The sequence below is a fragment of the Orycteropus afer genome, unplaced genomic scaffold (genome assembly GCF_000298275.1).
Source record: "Orycteropus afer afer isolate SDZICR_OR568_19922 unplaced genomic scaffold, OryAfe1.0 scaffold00042, whole genome shotgun sequence".
Taxonomy (NCBI): Eukaryota; Metazoa; Chordata; class Mammalia; order Tubulidentata; family Orycteropodidae; genus Orycteropus; species Orycteropus afer.
This window is the reverse complement of record NW_006921629.1, coordinates 3128189-3151175: the sequence shown is the minus strand read 5'-3', so window position 1 is coordinate 3151175 and position 22987 is coordinate 3128189. Positions and strand designations below refer to the sequence as shown.

At 37.6% G+C, this 22987-nt stretch overlaps 1 protein-coding gene across 1 annotated transcript in view; it reads right to left on the bottom strand.

Annotated features, from left to right (window-relative positions):
• MYO1D (myosin ID) overlaps positions 1-22987 on the bottom strand; it is a 431366-nt gene that overhangs the window by 246592 nt on the left and 161787 nt on the right. Inside the window, exons 13-15 of the mRNA XM_042780479.1 lie at positions 21397-21529; positions 12448-12614; positions 3618-3825 (exon numbers count right to left, since the gene is read on the bottom strand). Coding sequence (XP_042636413.1) covers positions 3618-3825; positions 12448-12614; positions 21397-21529 — 508 coding nt within the window. The remainder of the gene's footprint in view (positions 1-3617; positions 3826-12447; positions 12615-21396; positions 21530-22987) is intronic.

Sequence of the window (22987 nt, the reverse complement as noted above, 5' to 3'; positions counted from 1 at the left end):
CCCACCCCTGGTAACCAACAAAGAAAATGTCCTCCAATATATAAACCTTTCCTTAACTTTCACAATAACGGACTAATACAATATTTGTCCTTTTGTGATAGATTTACAAGCATTCTTGAGAAAGCAAACAGAACTAAAGAAAAGAAATAAACACTAAATAGAAGGAAACGTTTTTTGGATGAAACAGATTTTAATATTCCAATCCAAGAGTTTTACTGGTGCTTGCTTTCATAGCACATATATGAGAACTTTTCTCAGTTCCAGCCAAAATAAATGAAATAAGACCAACACTTAGATACACCTTGGCAGATGGAAGGGAAGAGAAAATGTTCCTTATTTGCACATGATATAATCATTAACCTAGAAAAACTAACAGAATCAACAAATATGACTCAAGAAACGTTTCCTTATAGATATACATAATCCAACAAAGGTCAGTATCTTTTTCTCTCTATCAACACTGCCAGGGTGAACATGTTAGAAAAAGTCACAGTAGCAGCAGAAACAATAATATATCTGGGAACTAACAATGACTTCATAAGGCCTCTCCTTAAACAACCTTTAAAAGTCTAAAAGTCTATGCACATGATTTAAATACATCTATTCTATGCTCTTAATGAGATAGTGTAATACCGTAAAAATGTTAATCCTCTCAAATTAATCAGAAACTTCAATTAATTCTAATAAAGATTACTGTTCAATTTAACAAGCTCAACAAACACGTATTACAGTTTATATTGCAGAATAAAGGTGTGTGTTTAGGTTAGTCAACCTTAATAAAAAGCATATAGAAGGTGGACATATCCTACCATACACTAAGACATGCTACAATAAAAAGTGTGTAGTATTAGTGCAAAAACAGGCAATTAGAAAAATGGAACAGAATCGAGCACCCACAGACACATATATATGGGAACTTAGTGTATTATAAAAATGACATCACAATTCAATGGGAAAAGAACAGATTATTTAGTAGATGATACTGAGAAAACCAGCTCACCATATGGAGGAAAACAAAATTGGATTCCTATATAAAACCACATACATCAGTGCATTCTAAATGGATAAACACCCAAACATGAAAGGTGAAACAATACAGCTCATAGAAGAAAATATAAGATCTTTGTGACAAGGAAAGCCCTCTTCAACAAAATTCCAAAAGCATAAAGTATAAGGCAAAAAAATTGAATAATTTAACTGTTAAAATGAATGGTTCTATTCAATTAAGGATATCATGGAGAAAGTTAATTACAATACCTACAAAATAGAAGAATATAATGTCTAAAGTTCATATGAGATTAGGATCTAAAATACTCAAGCAACTTCTGTATCAACAAAAAAAAATATAACAACTTCAGTGGAAAAATGGACAAAGGATATGAATGGGCAGTTTATAGAAAAACACAAAAATCAAGCAAGTGGTTAGTGAGATGCTCAAATTCAATGGCAGTCGGAGAGATACGAAGTATGTATAGCATTTGTCTGGCAAAACTGAGGCAGCTGGCTAATACTGGTGGAGTTGTGGGCATATCCCCCAAACCCACTGCCATCGACTTAATTCCAATAGTAGCCCTTATGTGCAGCTAGTGGACACAATGGCAGAAGCATTCTGAAGACAAACCTGGCACTACTTACACCAATTAAGTACGTGTATATCCTATGACCCAACTATTTTTTTCCCTAGGTATATATTTATGGTAGTTCAGTTTGTGTGTCAACTTGGCTGGGCCTGGTTGAGTGGCTGGGCAGCTGGTGGTAGTTATTCCCCATGATGAGACTGGCAATCAACTCTATGGTGGGATCTACCACAAGCAGCTGAGTAGCTGCCTTTGGGATGTAGTCTGCTTCCTGTATATAAGGAGAAGCTTTGAGAATGGTCTCTAGCCTATGGCCTGCTTGGACCCTGCACGTAGCTGTGTTGTTGCTCAGTAGCCTGTTATGCTCTGCTGACCTTGGGACTTACAATGGACTTAAGTTAATGGCCTGCCGTGTGGTTTGGTAACATCGGGACTGTGCCTTTTTACTTTTTCACCCTTGGGGCTTCTCAGCCTCAGCAGCCAGCAGCTGTCTGAGTGAAGAAATGCCTCTAGCTCCAGTGGGCCGGGAGTAGGAGGCAGAGCTGGACCCCAAAGTTGAGGGGCTTTCACCCAGCCCCTAGAGCCTGGCACTTTGAACTTGGACTAAAAGCCTCCAAATTGTAAGAATAAACTCCTGTTGTTAAGGCCTTCCCATTTGTGGTATATTCTTGTCAGAGCGGTACTAGGTAACCAGAACAATATCCCAAACATATTCTCACAGAGGTACACAATTTATATATATATATATATTTTACATTAAAAATGGATCATATGGAAGATAAAAGAAGGGGTATGAAGGATAAAAAGAAATACATGAATCAATGAATGAAGTGAGGTGGTCCTACCTGGATCAATGATTACATGTACTATGAACTAATGAAGGAGCCCTGGTAGCATAATGCCTAAGGCACTTGACTGCTAACCAGAAGGCTGGCTGTTCAAACCCATCAGCCACTCCTCGGAAGGAAGGTTGGACAATCTACTTCCATAGTGATAACGCCTCGAAAACCCAAGGAGGGGTCTCTGTGTGTCGGGTCCGACTAGACGGCACATGACGACAACAACAACAACAACAACAACGTGAACTAATGAGCATCATTACGTCAGCACTTCACACATGGGGTCAAATGGTGGTGAAAATAATGATGGATGAGGGAGGTGGTTTCAAACATGCTGGAAAGTTTTTTGAATTACAGGATAAACAAAAAGTTCTTTGCATTTAAGACAAAAATGAGGCTGTTCAGATATCTCTGCAGTTTTAAATACTAGAGGACAAAAGGGCAGTATCTTGCCATGAGAGCAGAACTGGCTGGGGCACAGCTACCATTACTGTACCTTTCAATCAAAGATTCTACAGAAGAATCCTGATCAAAAGGGGTAAAATGCAGAACAGAATTTCATATTTTCATGGTCTTGACTTCCTGGAGCCATAGAGTCTGAATGAACTCCTGAAAATACTGCCCTAAGATAATCTTTAAAAATATAACCAAAAACATCCCTTAAATCTTCTTAGAACCAAACAATAGTTTAGCTTACTTAGCAAAAAAAAGTCTGCCTTGAGCATTATGCTCTTTTAAGAACTCTTTATATATGATCAAACCGACAACAGCAACTTGAAAGATTAGATAGAAAACTTAGGGGGAATGAGTTTATGCTAATGGGGGAGAACAACTTAGAAAAGGAGGGTGAGAATGGTGGCACAACTCAAGGAACGCAACCAGTGTCCCTAAACTGTGTTCACAGCAACAGCCATATTGGTTTATGTTTTGCTGTGTTCTCAACAACAACAAAATAAGTAAAATTGAAAAAAAAAAAAAAAGGAGGAAAGAAAAGAGCTATGTTTTAAGAGTTTAGAGGATAAAATAATTTTGAATTCAGGCAGCCAAGTAAGTTTTTCATGTGTGAAGGCAACAGATAACACTGACATACTCACAGACACAAAAATCATACCATCCATGAACACTTCTTAAATTAAAGATTCAACAACATTTTTAGGAATATGGAAGCAAGACCTCATTCATATAGAGATTATAAAATTACCTTTTGTAGAAAGAGGACAATCCTTACGAGCATCTGAGCACGGAGTTCTTCCAAGGTAAACAATGTTCGGGGAGTTCGAATGAAAATTTTGGTCTTCCCATAAGCGACATCATCTTGAAATCCACAATGTTCAATCAGTTTCTTGACAGCTTCTTTGTCCGAAGGAAGGTCATGGTTGGGCCAGGTAAATTCAGAAATCATCTTGTACCTGGGGGAAAAAAGAATAGGGCACATTTTATTTCCTCCTCTGATTTGTGATCTGAATCAAGTGATTGCCTCTCACTTGACTGTGAGGCAATGCACTGTTTGAGACTGTACACTCAGGAGTCATGTGTCTGAGTTCAAATATGATTCCACTACTTCTTAGCTCTGACGTGGGACAAGTTACCAAATCTTCCCGTGCCTCAGTTTCCTCAGGTTCTTAAGATGGGGGTAACTACATGTCTCATGTGATTGTGAGATTCAGTGATGCCAGAGTGCTTAAGACAGTGCCGGGGAGATATAGTTAGCACTCTGGTGGCGCAGCGCCTAAGACATTTGACTGCTAACCAGAGGGCTGGCGGTGCAAACCCACCAGCCACTCCTTGGAAAGAAGAGTGGAAATCTACTTCCATAGAGATACAGCCTCAGAAACCCAAGGAGGGGTTGCTATGAGTCGAATTGACTTGACAGCAATGAGTGTTATTTTTTTTTATGAACATTAGCAGCTATTATTATTATTTTCTTGAAATGTTCAACACGTATAAACATATTTTTTCCTATCTAGTTAATTACCCTCTATATCATGCCTAAGGCATTTGACTGCTAACCAGAGGCTGGCAGTTCAAACCCACCAGCCACTCCTCGGAAGGAAGATGGGGCAATCTACTTCTGTAGTGATACTGCCTCGGAAACCCAAGGAGGGGTCACTATGAGTCGGGTCTGACTCGACAACAAACAACAACAACATCCTTCCCAGAAACAGTAGCCTTTACTTTTCTCCATTTCCTACTCTCATTTTAATTTTAGTTTCAGATTATTATGACTTTTTTCTCCCTGAAAATCAATATTTGTTTAGATTTTACAAAAAGTTTTATTAACATCGTCTTCTGCATCTCCTGTTTCCCTTCTGCATCCATTCTCCTTTTTCCTAAAGTATATCCTACAGAGGATTTTTCAGAGAGGGTCTCTGAATAGTAAACCTTTGAGCCCTTCCTTGTCAGAAAGTGTTTTTATTTTACTTGTACTCGAGTGATAATTTGGCATGGAACATGATTCTAGGCTCAAAGTTTATTTTCCCTCACATGGAAGACACTACTCCTATGTCTATTTGCATCAAACGTTGCCAATGAGAAGTCTGTTATCAGTATGATTCTCATTCCCTGGCAGGCAGTTTTTTCTTTTTTCTTGAGAGGTATAAATATTTTGCTTTATCTCTAACATGCTGTAAGTTAACATTATGTATTTCAGATTTTTTTAAAAAAATTTTTGATATGCTTTACATTCAGTGTGTTCTTTTAACCTGAAGACACATCATTTTTTTTCAGTTTAGGAAAATTCCTAGCCACTGTTCAACTAGTGCTTCTTCCTTATTCTCTTTATTCTTTTCTTCTGCTTAAATGGGCCTTGGAACTCTGGAGCCACCTTATAAACAGCTTGACGCTTCTTTACTACCTCCCATCATTTTCTTTGAAAGAACTCCTCAGCTTGACTTTTCCGCCCACCAATTTGCATTTTCAAAAAGACAGGTTTAGTGCTTTTTTAAAAAATTAAAATTATAGTAATATTTACATACAGTGAAATGCACAGACTTAAGTATATGATTCAACAAGTGTTGACAAATGTAAACACTCAGGAAACTTGTATCTCAATCAAGATACAGAACCTCCCCATCTCAGAAAGATCCCCTGTACTCTTTTCTAGGTAATTCTACTGACCCAAAGGCAACCACTATCTGATTTCTACCACAATAAAGCAGTTTTGCTTCTTCTGAACTTCATATAAATGGCAGCATAAAGTATGTACTCTTTTGTGTTTATCATCTTCATCTTTTAACATAAAGTTTTAGATATTCATCCATGTTGTTGTTGTATAAGTAGTCATTCTCTTTAATGATGACTAATAACCAAAATATGAATATAAAACTCCAAAACCAAACTCCCTGCTGTCGAGTTGGATACAACTCATAGCAACCCCTCCTTGGGTTTCTGAGGCAATATCACTACGAAAGTACATTGCCTAACCTTCCTTCTGAGGAGTGCCTGAATATACAATTTACTTACACATTTCCCTATTGATAATTCATTCTTGTTGTGTTTAATCTGCTTTTCAATTTCTAAATCTTTTTTTTTTAAGAGCTTGTTTTACATTCAATGTTACATGTACATTTAGTTTCATTCCCCATTTCCCATGTCTAACCCCAACCCAGTCTCCTCCCCTCCCTACCCTGTAACCGTCCCCCTGTGCCCCTCCTATTTATGCACTCTTGTTTGTCCTGCATTTCCTCAATTTGAATGTTGTCCTCTGGTGTCCCGTGGTCTATTGCTCTAAGGGATGTATTTCCATAGAGTATGTGGGTGCGTCATCCTGGGTTGAGTGGTCTGCATGTACATATTGTTAACTATTGGGCTGAGAGCCAACCCAGGTGCAGAATGTATTGCAGGGCCATAGTATTGGGGGTCTCACCAGATTTCATCTGACCAGTAATTCTGGTCATTATTGAGTTTTTGGATTTTGTTCCACATTTTCCCTCCCACTCTATCCAGGATCTCCAGATTTGATCCCTTCCTGAGTGGAAAGGACTTCTAAATTTTTTAATGAATTCTTTTTAATAATTACTCATTTCTAACTTCATCTTACTATTTTAGGATTCTAATGCCCTCTCTTTATCTCAAAGATATTAAATACGTTTATTTTAATGTCCCTTACTCTCTGGGGTAAGGTTTTTCATTTGTTGAGTTTATTGCCCTTTTTTATGGTTTGGGTCTTTCTTAGATGCCTGGTGATGCTTTTGTGTTCTCTCATCTCCTGCTGTAGGATCCTTCTGTGTACATCTTCGTCTTTCTTGGCCTCTTGCAAGGTGGCTTTTTTTGTCATCACGCCCATAGTTCTTTCTTTGCAGCTGCTGAGGTGGTGACTTGTCCTGGTCCATATGACAATCTCCTGGTTCTACAGCAGAGGCAGAACCCAGCACAGCAGCTGGGAAGGCCTCCGAATGGCAGCTCGAACCTCACAAGCATACACTTCACTTACAACTGTGACCTGGGCTTGCTTCGGGCTCTTCCTGTCTGCTCTGTATCCAGGAGTGACTCACCTCTTTGGGGGTCACTGAGAATCCCCCCTTTGACTCCATAATACAGCTATGCATTTGCTTGGTTTTAAATACACATACTTTTTATTACAATCTAGTGTCACTAAGACCATAACTTCTTTGATCTTAAAAAACTAAGAAAAGGACTTAGAAATCCCTATGTTCTTCTTAATCTTAATATATGAGTATTTTCACCAGATGCTGTTTCCTACAGCATGACTTCAATGTCCAATAAATAAATAAACAAACAAACATACCAAAAATCTTTTGAGTTAAAAGTAAAAGAAACCCAATTTTGCACTAGCAAAATTCTTTGACCTCCTCCAAATCAAGCCTATTATTGTCCTCTTCATTTCAATGACTCCTCATGACTGGCCTATCATCTTAGGATAATGTATTCCCTGTTCAGTCCCATCCTGTATTGGCCCATTCTCACTTTGCTCAGCCTGATATTTAAGCTTCTGCTGATTATCTATATGCATCAACACAAAAACAAATTCTATGATTGAGCAATTGCTAGAATCAATTCTATGAGTTCTAACAGACTAGATAGAATCTGACACTGTTTGAAATCAAGACTCTGAATGAATACATCTCTATTCATGAAAACATTTGCTATCCAGCCTCAATAAAAATGAAAAGCCAATTTTAAAGACTGAATTCAACAAGGAAAATGATCAACTATGAGCATAACATTTTAATCAGTATAAAATTAAATGTGAAATTTCCAGGCTATTTTGTAATAAAGCTTTATTCATTTTCTGAATCTCCATTTAGTAAGTATTAAAACCATCTGTGTACTTTCATAAATTTTCAATTGCAATGGCTTTCACTTGTGCATACACACAGTCCTATACTCACTGCTGGAGAAAAACTAACAATGCTGGGTTGTCTCACCTTACGTTTAAAACCACAAATCTCAAATGGACACTCAGCTCTTCCTGGAAACCTCTTACTCAAACCTATGCTTTCCCACTCTCCAAAACAAGTATTTTCATTTCTCCTCAGACCTCCTACGCCACCTCTCCCAATCCTCATCTCAGCTCATGACCTTCATTGAGAAAACGGAAGCATTTCAAGAGGAAAATGATCTCTTTGCCATCTGTGAATTTCCAAGCCGCCCTCTGTATCTGTACTCATAGTCTCTGCCTTTTATCCTGCTGCTGTGAGTGAAGTGTCCCTTCTCCTATGTTAATGTGACAACCCTTCCACCTGTGCTTGGATTCCATCCCTTCTTGGCCTCTCAAGGATGTTGCTGTTATAATCATCTCCATCTCTCTTCTGCATCATCAGTTTCTCCCTGTTCTGAATCATGCCCACCTGCATATAAACATTTTCTAGCATCTCCTGAGGAGCTCTGGTGATGCAGTGCCTAAGACATTTAACTGCTAACCAGAAGGCTGGCAGTTCAAACCCACCAGTCACTCCTTGGAAGGAAGATTGGGCAGTCTACTTCTGTAGCGATACTGCCTTGAAAACCCAAGGTGGGGTCACTACGAGTCAGATCTAACTCGACGGCAGTGAGTTTTGGTTTTGTTTTTTTTAGTATCTCCTGACCTCCCATCCCACTCCAGCTGTTTCCATTTCTCTCTTCTCCCAAACTCACAGCCAATATTCTTGAATTGTCTATAGGTATCCAACTCCTCACTTGCTTCACTTTTTAATGCTGTTCAAATCAGACTCTAGCCCACCCTTTCTCCTCTGATCTCTATGGTGCCAAATCCAACAGTTAACCATTTGCTTTTATCTTACTTAATCACACAATAGTGTTTGATATAGTAGGTGCATTTTTCTCCTTGAAACTCTATTCTCTTTAGGCTTTTCTGACATAATCCTCTTCTGGTTTTTCTTCTACTTCATTAATTGTTCCTTCTTCATCTCTCTGTTGGTTATTTCATGTCAGACAACAAATAGAAATGTTGGCATGGGCCCCTTTCTCTTGTCTATCCAGTCCCAAAATTTTATATATAATTTATTTACTGAAGACTCCCAGATCTCTAGCCTGGACGATTTCTCAGAACTCCAGGTATGTAAATCTAATAACCTACTTACTATTTCTACTTAGATGTTTCAGGGGTATTTCAAATAACAGAGTTGAGAGACAAATCTTGACTTTATCTCTCCCATGTTTCTTGCCTCCCTCCCCAAATTGCTCTCACCCAATCTTCCTTATCTCGGCAAATGGTACTACCTTCACCCAGATGCTCAAGTCAAAATCTACTGTCATCCTTCATTCTTTTCTACTTCTCTCTCATCACATCTAAACCATGAGCAAGTTTTACTAACTCTACCCTCAAACCACATCCTGAATTGTCCTCTACTCTCACATCTGCTATAATCACCTTGTTTAAGGCACTATCATCAAGCCATCTCTCCTGGACTCATAATTGTTGTTGTTGTTGTTGTTGTTATGTGCCGTCGAGTCGGCCTCGACTCATAGCGACCCCTCCTTGGGTTTCCGAGGCAGTATCACTACAGAAGTAGGATTGTCCAACCTTCCTTCCGAGGAGTGGCTGGTGGGTCTGACAAAGAGGTCACAGTGGTCTCTTTAAAACATTTATAAAATTCTGTCACTCCCTGCTTAAAGCTTTCCAATGGTTTTCTATCATACTTAGCCAAAATCTGAACTGTTTAATCTGACTACAAAGTTTGACATGATTTAGCACTACTCATCTCTCTGATCTCATCTCATGCCATTTCCATGTTACTCATCATCCTTTGTCTACACTGAACTACTCTTCTGGTACCTAAAATGCCACACTTATAACTACAATGGAGCCTTTACCCCTTTGCTCCCTCTCCCCATGTGCTGTTTTCTTTGACCTTTGTAAGGCTGGCTCCTTCCTGTTATTGTTAACTCCCCTGATTTCTTTTCTGACCAACCAATCCAAAGGATTTTAATTTTCTGTTTACACTTTATATATTTATTCATTTTTGTTAGATCTGCAAAGCCCAGAACATAGGAATTGTCCAATAAATATTTTTTTTATTAACAAATGAATAAGCAGAATTTAAAACATTGCTCTTCTGATTCCTAATTGTCAACTATCACTATTATTAACAGTAAATCAATAATTTATTGTTAGTAATAATAATGATAGTGCAAAAAAATGCATTGACCTATGTCATTTTAGTTTTGTATGTTTCACTGTACATAAATTATATTTCAGTAAAATGTATTTTAAAAAATGTAAAATAAATTAAACACCTAAAACATAAAATAATAATAGTAGTTAGTAACAGCAATGATATCTAACATTACTGAGTGATTACTATATGCCAGGTACTATCCTAAAATATATATATATATATAATTCATCATTCCTCAAACCTCCTATGCCACCTCTCCCAACCCTCATCTCAGCTCATAACCTTCATTGAGAAAATGAAAGCATTTCAAGAGGAAAATCATATATATATATATTTTTAGATAGTACCTGGCATATACTAATCACTCAATAATGTTAGATATCATTGCTGTTATTAACTACTATTATTATTATTATGTTTTAGGTGTTTATTTAACATTTTTTAAAATACATTTTACTGAAATACAATTTATGTACAGTGAAATATACAAAACTAAAGTGACACAGGTCAATGCATTTTTTTGCACTATCATTATTATTACTAACAATAAATTATTGATTTACTGTTAATAATAGTGATAGTTGACAACTAGGAATCAGAAGAACAATGTTTTAAATTCTGCTTACTCATTTGTTAATAAAATATATATATATATAGGCGCTCTGGTAGCGTAGTGGCTAAGCACTTGACTGCTAACCAGAAGGCTGGCGGTTCAAACCCACCAGCCTCTCCTTGGAAAGAAGATGGGGCAATCTACTTCCGTAGTGATACTGCCTTGGAAACCCAAAGAGGGGTCGTTATGAGTCAGGTCCGACTCAACAGCACATAACAACAACATAAATCTTATCAATAAGTATATACAATTTGTTTCAACTGATCACATCAGGTAAATGCTTCTTGCTCAGGTTTTATTAGACAGTATCTCAAGTTCTTGTTATTATGGAAAATACCCCTTGTTTTCTAACATGACCCTGAAGGGAATTAGGGAAGATGTTTAAATTTTGCTATTAAGTTCCTGATGGTAAAAAGAAATGTTTGGGAAGTCTTCAGCAATTCTGAGGTCAGAGGACATCAAGGGTACCACACATAAGAAGTAAGTGGGCTACAGGGGCTCCTTTTTTTCCTTTCAGATATGAAGGGAATGTATTTCTAGTGAAAAAGAAAATACACACACACACATATATGCCAAATGTTTCCAGCGTGCATAAATTAACCTCAACACACATGCATACATACAAAGATAAAAGTGGGATCACACTTTATTTATTCTAAATATATATACATCCTTTGCAGCCAAATAATAGACAGGCCTATGAGGTGAACAGTAACACCAGGGAGGTATATACTCTTTGGAACAGTCAACCATAAGAGATCAAAAGGGTAGCATTTGCCCAGGGATAAAGCTCAGAGGCAGAAATGGATAGGAAAGGAGGACACAGGGAAATGGTAACCACAGGAAGGAAGTAGGAAGAGTGCTATTACATTGCGGGGATTGCAATCAATGTCACAAAATGAAATGTGTAGGAATCATTGAATGGGAAACCAATTTCTCTGTAAACTTTCACCCAAATCATAAAAACTTAAAAATAAATAAATAAATATACATCTCAATTAATCCTCCAGCAACATGCCTTATCCATTACACCACCAGAGCTCCTTAACCCTATGAGGTAGTTACTATTATTATCTCCATTTTACACATGAGGAAATGGAAGGATGAAACAGTTATATGATTTGCCCAAGGTCACACAGCTAAGAAATCATAAAGCCAGGATTCAAACTGCTGTTGTTGCTGTTGTTATGTGCTGTTGAGTCGGATCCAACTCATAGTGACCCCTCCTTGGGTTTCCAATGTGGTATCACTATGAAAGGAGATTGCCCAACCTTCCTTCTGAGGAGTGCCTGGTGGGTTTGGACTGTCAGCCTTCTGGTTAGCAGTCAAGTGTGCCACCAGAGCTTCCATGCCTAACTACTTAGTATCTTATTATAATCTGTAATACTGGTAATGCTAATTAGCATCAATTGGGCATACATTATGTGCCAGGCACTTAGGCTTGTCATTTAGGTTAATTTAATCCTCACAACAATAGGGCTGTGAGCTAGGTGTTGTTATATTCATTTTACAGATGTAAAAATAGGGTCAAAGATGTTAAACTTCCAGACCAAGATCATGTTGCGAATTAATGGTATGGCCAGGATTCTAACTCAGGTGTTCCTCTAAATCCACACACGTTCCAAAACAGAATCAACTTTTCCACATGGTCCATAAACCATGGAGTCAGGGACTCCTACTGATTCTGGGAAGGTATTTCATATTTGTAATTTCCTCAACTTTTGTTCATTCAACAAATGCTTATAGATCACCTATGTGGGCTGGTGTGAGGCTGTGTATGGGGAGGGCTAGGTAACTTTCAGTGCACTTTTAGGTTTTCCTGCTTGGTCTGTGCTCACCTGTGAAGAAACTTCTCATATGTCTGACGAAAGGCAAATCCTGCCCGACGCACCCTCACATTTTCCAGTAGGCCAAGGTATTCCACTTGATGTCGGCAGCGTTCATCATCAAATATCTGTGGGGATTTCTTGTCATTGGGTTTGATGCAACGCACGTAATAAGGTTCCTAAAGAAATAAATTCACAGATGATACATTTTGCTGGAGAAAAAGTCTAGACATAATCAGTGTTAACTGTGTCAAATTAAGCTCTGTGCCTCCAATTTCTCAAGCGTGTGGATAAAGTAGATATACCTAAGAATAAAGTCTTTATTCTTCCTTTCTTCCTTAATTTAAGGTTGGAAGTTCTCATGTGAAAAAAACTGAAAAATAAAAGGTTTGGCAAATTGGAACAAATGGACTAGGATACTGAATGCAAATTATTTTTATGTATAAACAGAACATGTACACAAAGAAAACTAAACAAATTTCTAAGGAATATAATCAGAGATAATTAGAAAATCCCTATCTGTTGGGAAATTAAGAAATATACTTCTAAATGACTCTTGAGTCAAAGAGAAAATTACAGTGGGAATTAGGAAAGATTTTGAACTTAGTAATTTATGAAATCATGTCAGCAAAGTGATCTTTTAGTATATCGCATCATTGAAGAATATTATAAGGAAATTTACAAAACAGAAACCAGTTGAGTGGAATTTGACCAGTATTTACTGATTATGCACAGAAGTGGTAACCCGGGTTTAGATGTGAATGATCAACTAACAGGTGGGGGGAAGCCCTTTCATCCTGTTTAGTAATATAAAAATCCTCAGATAAGGAATCTAGTGAAAACACTTTCTCTATATTTAATCAGTGTTCTGTCTCAATTTATAAATGCCGCCTCCTCTCTCATTTATAAATACCCAGACTGACTCAACCTAAGAAATCCTAAATTTGACAAATTCTGAGCCTTATAAAGGTTAAGTTGCAAAAGTTAATAGTGATCTTATTCTTATCCATTTTTTAACCTATTTCTCCCGATATTGTACGTGGAAAAATCATTTGTAAAAGTGCACCACTCAGTATTTATAAGCTAGAAGACACTGTATGTATCCGGGACCTGCTTTGCCAGCACTAATCTGCCAGTTTGTCATAATGTGGTAGCCACTTGCATGTTGCCATGGTGCTGAAGCTATGCCATTAGTATTTCACATATTAGCAGGGTGAGCCCAGCTCCTGCTTTGGTCTTAGATGATTCTGTTGCTCTAGTAGAGGTACTCATGGGCTGAGTGTAACTTCTGAGCACCTTGTGGGGGTAGGTGATAAAGCTGGAACCAAGGCCTGTCTGGCATGAGGCACTGGGCTTTGGTCTCGAATCCTGAATAGCTGAATCTGGGAGTTAAAGGTGGGCAGAAAACAAATCAGCCCTGGCAGGAGTGGAATCACGGAGCTACTGCAGGTCCTGAAATTGAGTTAAGGTGATCCCATTCTGCCAGAATTTGTCTCACATCCTTTTAAAACCTTTACTTTCAACTTTTCTATGTCCTTATGTTTAGGTATCACTCATAAATAGCATATACTTGTATTCTTTACATATATCTGTGTTCTGGTGGGCAGTGCCTAAGGCATTTGAGTGCTAACCAGAAGGTTGGTGGTTTAAACTCACTAGCTGCTCCGTGGAAGGAAGATGGGACCATCTACTTCTGTAAAGATTTACAGCCTTGAAAACCCAATGGTAGTCACTATGAGTCACAATCAACTCAATGGCTGTGGGTGTGTGTTTTCTTTTTCCTTTCGGTTATTTAATCTAGTTTGGCAATTTTTATCCTATTGCATTCAATGTAATTACTAATACATGTGGATTTATTTTTACCATTATAATTTGTGCTATTTGTCCCAACTTTTTTTGTTTATCTTTTTTTGCTAATTTTCCTGCTTTGTAGAATTGTTTTCCTCTCTCTCTCTCTCTGTCTCTACTAGTTTGGAAGTTATCAGGCCCTATCTATTTTCATGGTTACCCTAGAAATTTTAATATGTATTAGTAACTCATCAGAGGTGAAAGCTAAGTATTTTTATCTTCTTCCTGAGGATCGTAAACACTTGGACTACAATTACCACCCTTCCAACATATACGCTATTTAATTCTAATTTGTATTTTTAAGCCCACAAAATATTTTTTAGAGTCAGTTTAATTACATGTGTCTGCATATTGACCAATTTATTCATTCTTCTTCTTTTATTTTTTACATCTCAGACTGTCTTTTGGCATCTTCTTTTCCTGCCTGACAGATATCCTTTAGAATTTCCTTAGTGAGATTTTAACGTTGGAAAATTCTCTCTCTCTCTCTCTTTTTTTTTTTTTTAAAGATTCTTTATTGTGCCCTTGTTCTTTGTGTGTGTGTGTGTATGGAGTTCTGGGGCATAGTGCCGATGGCATTTGACTCTAACCAGAAGGTTGGTGGTTCAAACACACCAGCCACTCTGTGGAAGAAGACTGGGCAATCTACTTCTGCAAAGATTTACCACCTCAAAAACTCAAAGGGGGTCGCTATGAGTCAGAATTGACTCGATGGCAATGAATTTGTTTTTTTGGTGTGTGCGTGTGTGTATATATACACACACATACATATATATACACACACATACATATATGCATATATATATGTATACATATGTGTGTCTATGTGTATATATATATATATATGCATGTGTGTGTGTGTGTGTGTGTTTTCTCTGGGTATAAAGTTTTGGTTTACAGTTATTTTCTCCCAGTCTAACTGCTGTTCCTTTGAAGCTAATCTATCTTTTCTCTGGTTGCTTTTAAGATACTTCCCTTGTCTTTGATGTTCTGGGAGTTCCCTAGTTGCCAAGAGGTAGATTTCTTTGACTTTTTCCAATTTGGGATACACTGGGCTTCCTGAATCTGTGGGCTCTATACAGTGATGTCTTTCACCATTCTTGAAATTCTCAGCAATATCACCTCAAATCTTACTTCTTCCTCATTCTCTCTTCTTCTCCTGTAAACGCTGATTAGATGCACGTTAGACCTCATTTTATCTTATGTGTTTCTTTTATATTTTGCATGTATTGGTCTCTTTGCATGAATTTTGGATAATTTCTTTATTTTTTTAAATTTCACTAACTCTTCAGCTTTGTCTGTTGTTGTTGTTGTTGTTTGCCGTCGAGTCGGCCCCGACTCATAGCGACCCCTCCTTGGGTTTCCAAGGCAGTATCACTACGGAAGTAGGATTGCCCAACCTTCGAGTGGCTGGTGGGTTTGAACCGCCAGCCTTCTGGTGAGCAGTTAAGTGCCTTAGGCACTATGCTACCAGAGTCTAGACAAATGTTAAACCTGTCCATTAAGTTTTAGATTTTAATTATTTTTAAATTAATAATTTATTTCTACAGATTTTCTCCTTTTTCTTTCTCATATTTTCAGGATTTTTATTTCTTGAAATACATTAAGCCTCTTTGTTTTATATTCTGTCTCTAATAATTCCAATCTAAGAAATGATCATAAATCTGTATTTTTTATATTCAGTGATTTCTTTACTATGAGCGCTTTATCTTTCTTGGAATTTCATCTGTGGAGATTCTTTAAGATTTGGTAGCAGGCAGTTTCTTCAAAACCACAAATATTTTTTGTGCTTGCTTCTATCAGATGTCTGTGGGCACTATCAGTCCTAGACCACTTTAGTTTAAACTAAATTGTTGGCTTGAGGATTTTCAGGCCATCTAGGTAATATAAATTTTGGCTACAAATCTCACAAAAGATGGTTTATGACAGTTTTCAAGGGACATGTCCCTGCATTGCCATTATGCCAAGAATCAAGATAGGCAGTTTTCCTTATAGCTTATGAGGAATTATTTCTAGTTTACCCTTTCACTGAGGATTTAGCCCTTCAGAGGCTCACCAGTGTGTGTGTGTGTGTGTGTGTGTGTGTGTGTGTGTGTGAAATCTCCTATTAAACATCTTATTGGGGAAGGTCCTGGGCTTCACTCCAAGAACCCAGCCTTGAATAACTATACTTGAAGTTAACCATTTTAACTCCCAAGGGTGAAAGGCAGATTTATCACTGTTCATTTCTCCCTTCATTCCCTTCACTCAGTCAACTTCTGCCTTTACTTAGCCCCAGCCTGCATATTCTATACTTTCCTGTTACTTCATACTATACTGAGTAAGTTAATTGTCATATTTTATCTAATGTTTTAGTTGGCTTTAGTGGGCATCTCATTCACCATGTTGCCAGAAATGCATTACTTTTATATTTTTCAAGATCTTTACATCTGTGTTCAGAAGTGAAACTGATCCCTAATTATATTTTCTTGTATTGACCATGTATTGAAGTCATTTGATCTTATAAAATGTATTGGGCAGTGGACTTTCTTCTTTCCATTCTTCAAAACCAGTTTGTGTATGGAAGGAATTACTGGTTCCTTGAAGGCTTTGTAAAAAACTCTTCTGTAAAACTATCTTGGTGTAATGTCTTTTGGCAAAGCAGGAAGAGGCTGAACTGAGTAGTTAGTACCTTTAAGGTTATGGATTTATTCAGGTTTTCTATACCTTCTTAATTTTGACAACATTTTTCTAAAACTTGAAATTCACTGGCACATAGCTCATTATTCTCATGCTTTTAAAAATCTCTGTGATATCTAAAGTTATATCCTGTTTTTTATTCATAATATTATTTTTTCTTTCCCTTTTTTTATGTCTTATTAACAGTTTGTTTATATCATTAATTTTTATCTTTATATTATATTTTGCTATTTAAAAATTATTTTCTTACTTCTTCCTTTAGGTTCTCTTTGGAGCTCTTTTCCTAGTGTTTTGATTTGAACTCAACTCCCTTATTTTCAGTGTTCTTTGTTTATTAATAAAGTTATAACAAATGGATCACTTTAGGCATATCCTATAAATTTTAGTCTTTGCCATGCAGTTTCAAATATTTTATAATTTCTGTTGTGCTTTACTCTTCAATCTGTAAGTTATTTAGGAAAGCATTCATTTTATTATAAAGTCTCTTCATCTGTATTGGTGATGCAGTAGTTAAGGACTTGGCTGCTAACCTTATAGGACAATTCCACTTTGTCCAATATGGGTGCTATGAGTTGGAATCAACTTGATGCAATGGCTTTTTTTTTTGCGTGTATTAACACTTACTGCTTTAAATTCCATTTTCTCCAAAATAATATTGCTTTTAACTATTTTTATTGTTGTTGTTGTTTTCTGGGGGAGTAGTGGGAAGGGCTTGACATATTTTTATTAATCACTTTGTTTTTAACCTTTCTACATAGCATCATTTAGGAGCTCTGGTGGCATAGTGTCTAAGGGATTTGACTGTTAACCAGAGGGCTGGCAGTTGAAACCCACCAACCACTCCTTGGAAGGAAGACTGGGCAATCTATTTCTGTAGAGATACTGCCTCAGAAACCCAAAGAGGGGTTTGGTTATGAGTTGGAATTGACTCGATGGCAGTGAATTTTCTTTCTTATTTTTTTGGTAGATAGTATTATTTAGGTGTGTTTCTTGTAAGCAGCAATATAGCTGTGTTTTCCCCCAACTTTGTTGGTTTAATCTATTTACATTTATGGTATCAATTCTTTAGATTTATTTCTATTATTATTTTGTATATTCTAAATATAACACATTTTCTTCATTTATCCTCCCAATCTTCATCTTCCTGCATCCTATTGGATTACCTACCCTATATTCAATATAGTGCCTAAGGCATTTGACTGTTAACCAGAAGGCTAGCGGTTCAAACCCACCAGCCACTCTTCAGAAGGAAGACTGGGCAATCTACTTCCATAGTGATACTGCCTCGGAAACCCAAGGAGGGGTCGCTATGAGTTGGATCTGACTTGATGGCAATGAGTTTGGTTTTGGTTCTTTTTTGGTGTATATAGTATATTTTTCCTACTTTGAAACAGAATTATTATTTCTAGCTGGGTACACTGCTGACCAGAATAAAAATGCACTTCCCAGCTTCCCTGTCAATTAGGTGTAGCAAGTAAGATGCAGCTAAAGTGTTGAGTGAGACCTCCAAGAAGTCTCTTTAAAAGGAAGGAAGCTCTCCATTTCAATCTTTACACATTTTATTTCTTTTTCTTGTCCTACAGAATCTTCATCTTATTCATTATTTTAAAGGGAACACTAGTGTTTTCCCATAAGAAAGAAGTATTCTATAGGTTTTAGGTATTTAACCTTTATTATTTGAGGAATTTCTCTTCTATTCTTATTTTGCTAAGAGTTTTTTTTTTTTTTTTTAAATCATGAATATATGTTGGTATATTAAATGCTTCTTCTGCATCTATGGGGAAAAAAATAAAAAGGGAGGAAGCTCTAGCTTTCATTTCAGGCTAGGAGGATGACGTCAAGTGCCAGGATGGTAGAACATAAAGACAGAAAGAACTTAGGTCCCTAATAACTTTGGAACTGCCAGACTAGCTCTGGGGTAACTTTTCCTGTACTATTTATATATATATATAGATATATATAAACCCTTAAAAACTCACTGCCGTTGAGTCGGATCCAACTCATAGAGATCCCTCCTTGGGTTTCCGAGGCAGTATCACTACAGAAGTAGATTGTCCAATCTTCCTTCCAAGGAGTGGCTGGTGGGTTTGAACTGCCAGCCTTTTGGTTAGCAGTCATGCCTTAGGCACTATGCCACCAGAGCTCCTGTACTACTCTTATAGGAGAGAGAAAATAACTGCTCTCTCGTTTAAGCCACTAATTTGGGGTCTCTCTTATTAGCAGCTGAATGCAGTTGCTGACAAAAAACTACAGATGGCTCTGGATTTTAACTTTTTATAGGGGCATATTTACCTGTCAATGTTTGAAAGCAAAAGTTGATTATTTTTCCTATTAAGTCTAATATATTTTAAAAAATAAATGTGTTTTATAAAATTCTGTGCTTAACTCTTATTTCTTTTGCCTCATGCCTTCCTTTTTGGTTCTCTTTTCTTCTTGCTTCATGTAGCAGGTTGAAGCTGACTGGCAGAGAGATGCTCAGATAAAAGAGAAGGATTCTAATGGTGTTCTCTTCTTTGGCTCCAGTGTCCTTCCCCTTCCCCTCTGAAAGCATGAATACATAAGCTAACAAATTCCACTTATTTCATGTCACTTAAGGCCAAAGAATCCTGACTAAAAGAATAGATATGTTTTTGTGCTATTTGCCTAATTTATTCACAGTGAAGAAGCCAGAAATACAGTATACATTTAAATTCTTAGAGAGGAAGCTGATTTGAAAAAAAAAAAAAAAAAAAAAAAACACAGGAAAAGTACCAGAAGAGAAAGATAAAAATGAAGCAACTAAAATTAATGAGTCCCAGAATGTTGCCTCATTTATCAAGCTTGTCAAGAGCAGCAGTTAAAAGTAGAAATCTGTTCTTCAGGGGGGGAAAAAATTGACTTAAGTTATCAACAGGCAGTATTAGACACCAGAGGAACAATAAACACCAGAAATAATTGTCAGTAACACATTTTTATATTCCAACTATTTAAAACAGCCTAAGGATAATACTTAAATACTAAACTTCCTCTTGAAACTCTCTCTGACTTTATTCAGTTTTTCCCTAAATACAATATATGGATGGTGCATTACCATCAACTCAATGACATTCTTTTTGACAGGTTGTGTCTTTAGCATAGGGCTACATATATACAAGTGGAGCAAATGTACTTGGTGCCTAACCACAAAGCTGATGGTTCAAAGCCATCCAGGGACCCCTTGAAAGAAAGGCCTGGTGATCGACTTCTCAAAGACCATAGTCACTGAAAACCTACCCAGTGCAGCTCTACTCTGAAACACATGAGGCTGCCATGAGTTGGAATCAACCGGATGGTAACTGGTTTGATTTCTTGGTTTTTGTGTGTGTGTTTTTAAAATCTCACTAAGACTTTCCCTTTGACCATGACAAAAAAGAAAAAAACCAAACTCACTGCCATTGAGTCGTTTCTGACTCACAGCAACCCCTGTTGGGTTTCCGAGGCTGTAAATATCTTTACAGAAGTAGATCTCCCCTTCTTCCTTCCATGGAGTGGCTGCTGGGTTTGAACCACTGACCTCTCAGTTAGCAGTCAAGTGTCTTACCTACTAGGCCACCAGAGCTCCTTTTGACCATGACAAAAAAAAAAACAAAAAACTAACCAACCAACCCACTGCTGTCCATTCAATTCTGACTCATAGTGACTCCCATTGGGTTTCCAAAGCTGTAAATTTTTATGGAAGTAGATTGTCCAGTCGTGCTTCCATGGAGTGGCTGGTGGGTTTGAGCCACCAACCTTCTGGTTAGTAGTCAAATACCTTAGGCACTGTGCCACCAGAGCTCCTTCTTTTGACCATGACATTAGAGTAAACCAAAAACAAAAACCTAACTCACTGCTGTTGAGTTGATTCGACTCATAGTGACCCCTCCTTGGGTTTCTGAGGTGGTATCACTATGGAAGTAGATTTCCCAACCTTCCTTCTGAGGAGGAGCTGGTGGGGTTGAACCGCAACCTTCCTGTTAGTAGTCAAATGCCTTAGGCACTATGCCACCAGAGAGCTCCAGCCCAAACTTAAGAAGAGCATTCATCTGGGGACAAAGATGAATTTCTGGGGACACAATGGTTTCTCCCAGTCAAGTGAAAAAAAAAAAAAAAGAAAATTCTATCATAACGTTTTAGAAATAACCTGCACATATGCAAATAAACACCATTATATGTTTTTTTATTTTTATTTGTTGACAACCATGTCCTTCCCCAAGTTATTTCTGTAAACAAGCTATGCTAATTTTTTTTTACATGCTGCAAAAAAAAAAGGTATAGCTTGAGTTATTTGCATAAGCATGAAAGTACGACGTATATTCTTTAGTGAGAGTAAGGATTATCATTACCTAAAAGGCAAATCACATATGCATTCTCTATAACATGTATCACAAGGGAATTTATGGATTAAGATACATATTTAGAAGAGAAAACAATTACCTTTGATGCAAGGTTGTCTACTAAAGCAATCATAGAATTCTTAAACAAAGTGGCAGCAGTCAGAGGTCGCTTGGTCACCTCTGTAATGCTCAGTTTGCCTTCCGGCCACATATTCTTTAGTACAGGATTTGAACTGAGAACCACAGAAAGAGAAATTCAAATGTTATGTTAAAAAAAGCTGAACAAGAATTGTTAAGCAATCCTGTTGAATTGTATCCTGGGAACAATAACTGGACTACAGGCTGAGAGCTTAGGGCCTTCTCAGATCTTTTCTGAACATACATCCAGCCCTGGGCATGTATATGACTTTCTAGATGCCCAGGAATATATGGAAGATTCAAAGCCCCTTTCTCCCAAATCAACTTATTCCTCAGCTTTTCCTTCCTAGTTTTTTGGTTAGTATATTGTTTGTCTTATTTGTTATTCCCTGCCCCAGGCAGCAGCAATCAACACGTTTGTCTTTAACTGTTTTCAGTAAACTTGTCACTACTGCCAACCCACAGCCACCTCATCAGCCTTGGGAGAGTTCTGAGGCAAAGCAACCAAAAAAACCAGACTCACCGCGGTGGAGTCAGACCCGACTCATAGCGACCCCTCCTTGGGTTTCCAAGGTGGTATCACTACAGAAGTAGATTGCCCAATCTTCCTTCCGAGAGTGGCTGGTGGGTTTGAACCGCCAGCCTTCTGGTTAGCAGTCAAATGCCTTAGGCACTATGCTACCAAGGCTCCCAGGCAAAGTAAAGGCAAGCCTTTTTGACTGGTCCTTTGCGAGCTACCAGACTGAACAAAACAAAGAACCACAATTCTTTGAGAATAAAGTCTCATTCTGTTCCTTTGGTCCTACCTACCAGGAATGTTCAATAATTTCCACATTCTGTGGAATCACCTTTCTTTGGAATGCGTACAAATATGGATATCTTCCAGTCAGTTGGCCAGGTAGCTGTCTTCCAAATCTCTTGGCATAGTTGAGTGAGTGCCTCCAGCGGAGCATCCGTTTGTTGAAACATCTCCATGGGTATTCCGTCAATTCCTGGAGTCTTGTTTTTCACCAATTCCTTCAGTGCAGCTTCGACTTCTTCCTTCAATGACATTGGTTCTTGAACATATGCCACCTCCTGAAATGGATGAAGATCTACCAGTTCTTCTTGGTATAGTGATTCTTTCCATCTTCTTTTGATGCTTCCTGTACCATTCAATATTTTGCCTATAGAATCTTTCAATGCTGCAACTTGAAGCTTAATTTTTCTCCTCAGTTCTTTCAGCTTGAGAAATGCCAAGCATGTTCTTCCCTTTTGGTTTTCCAACTCCAGGTCTTTGCATGTTTCATTATAGTAGTTGGGTTTGTCTGCCCAAGCTGTTCTTTGAAGTATTCTGTTCAGCTCTTTTATCTTGTCATTTCTTTCATTTGCTTTAGCTACTCTCCACTCAAGGGCAAGTTTCAGAGTCCTTTCTAACATCCATTTAGATCTTTTCTTTCTTTCTCATATTTTTAATGACCTCCTGCTTTCTTCATGGATGATTTTCTTGATGTCATCCCACAATTCTGGTTTTCAGTCACTGGTGTTCAGTGCATCAAATCTATTCTTTAGAT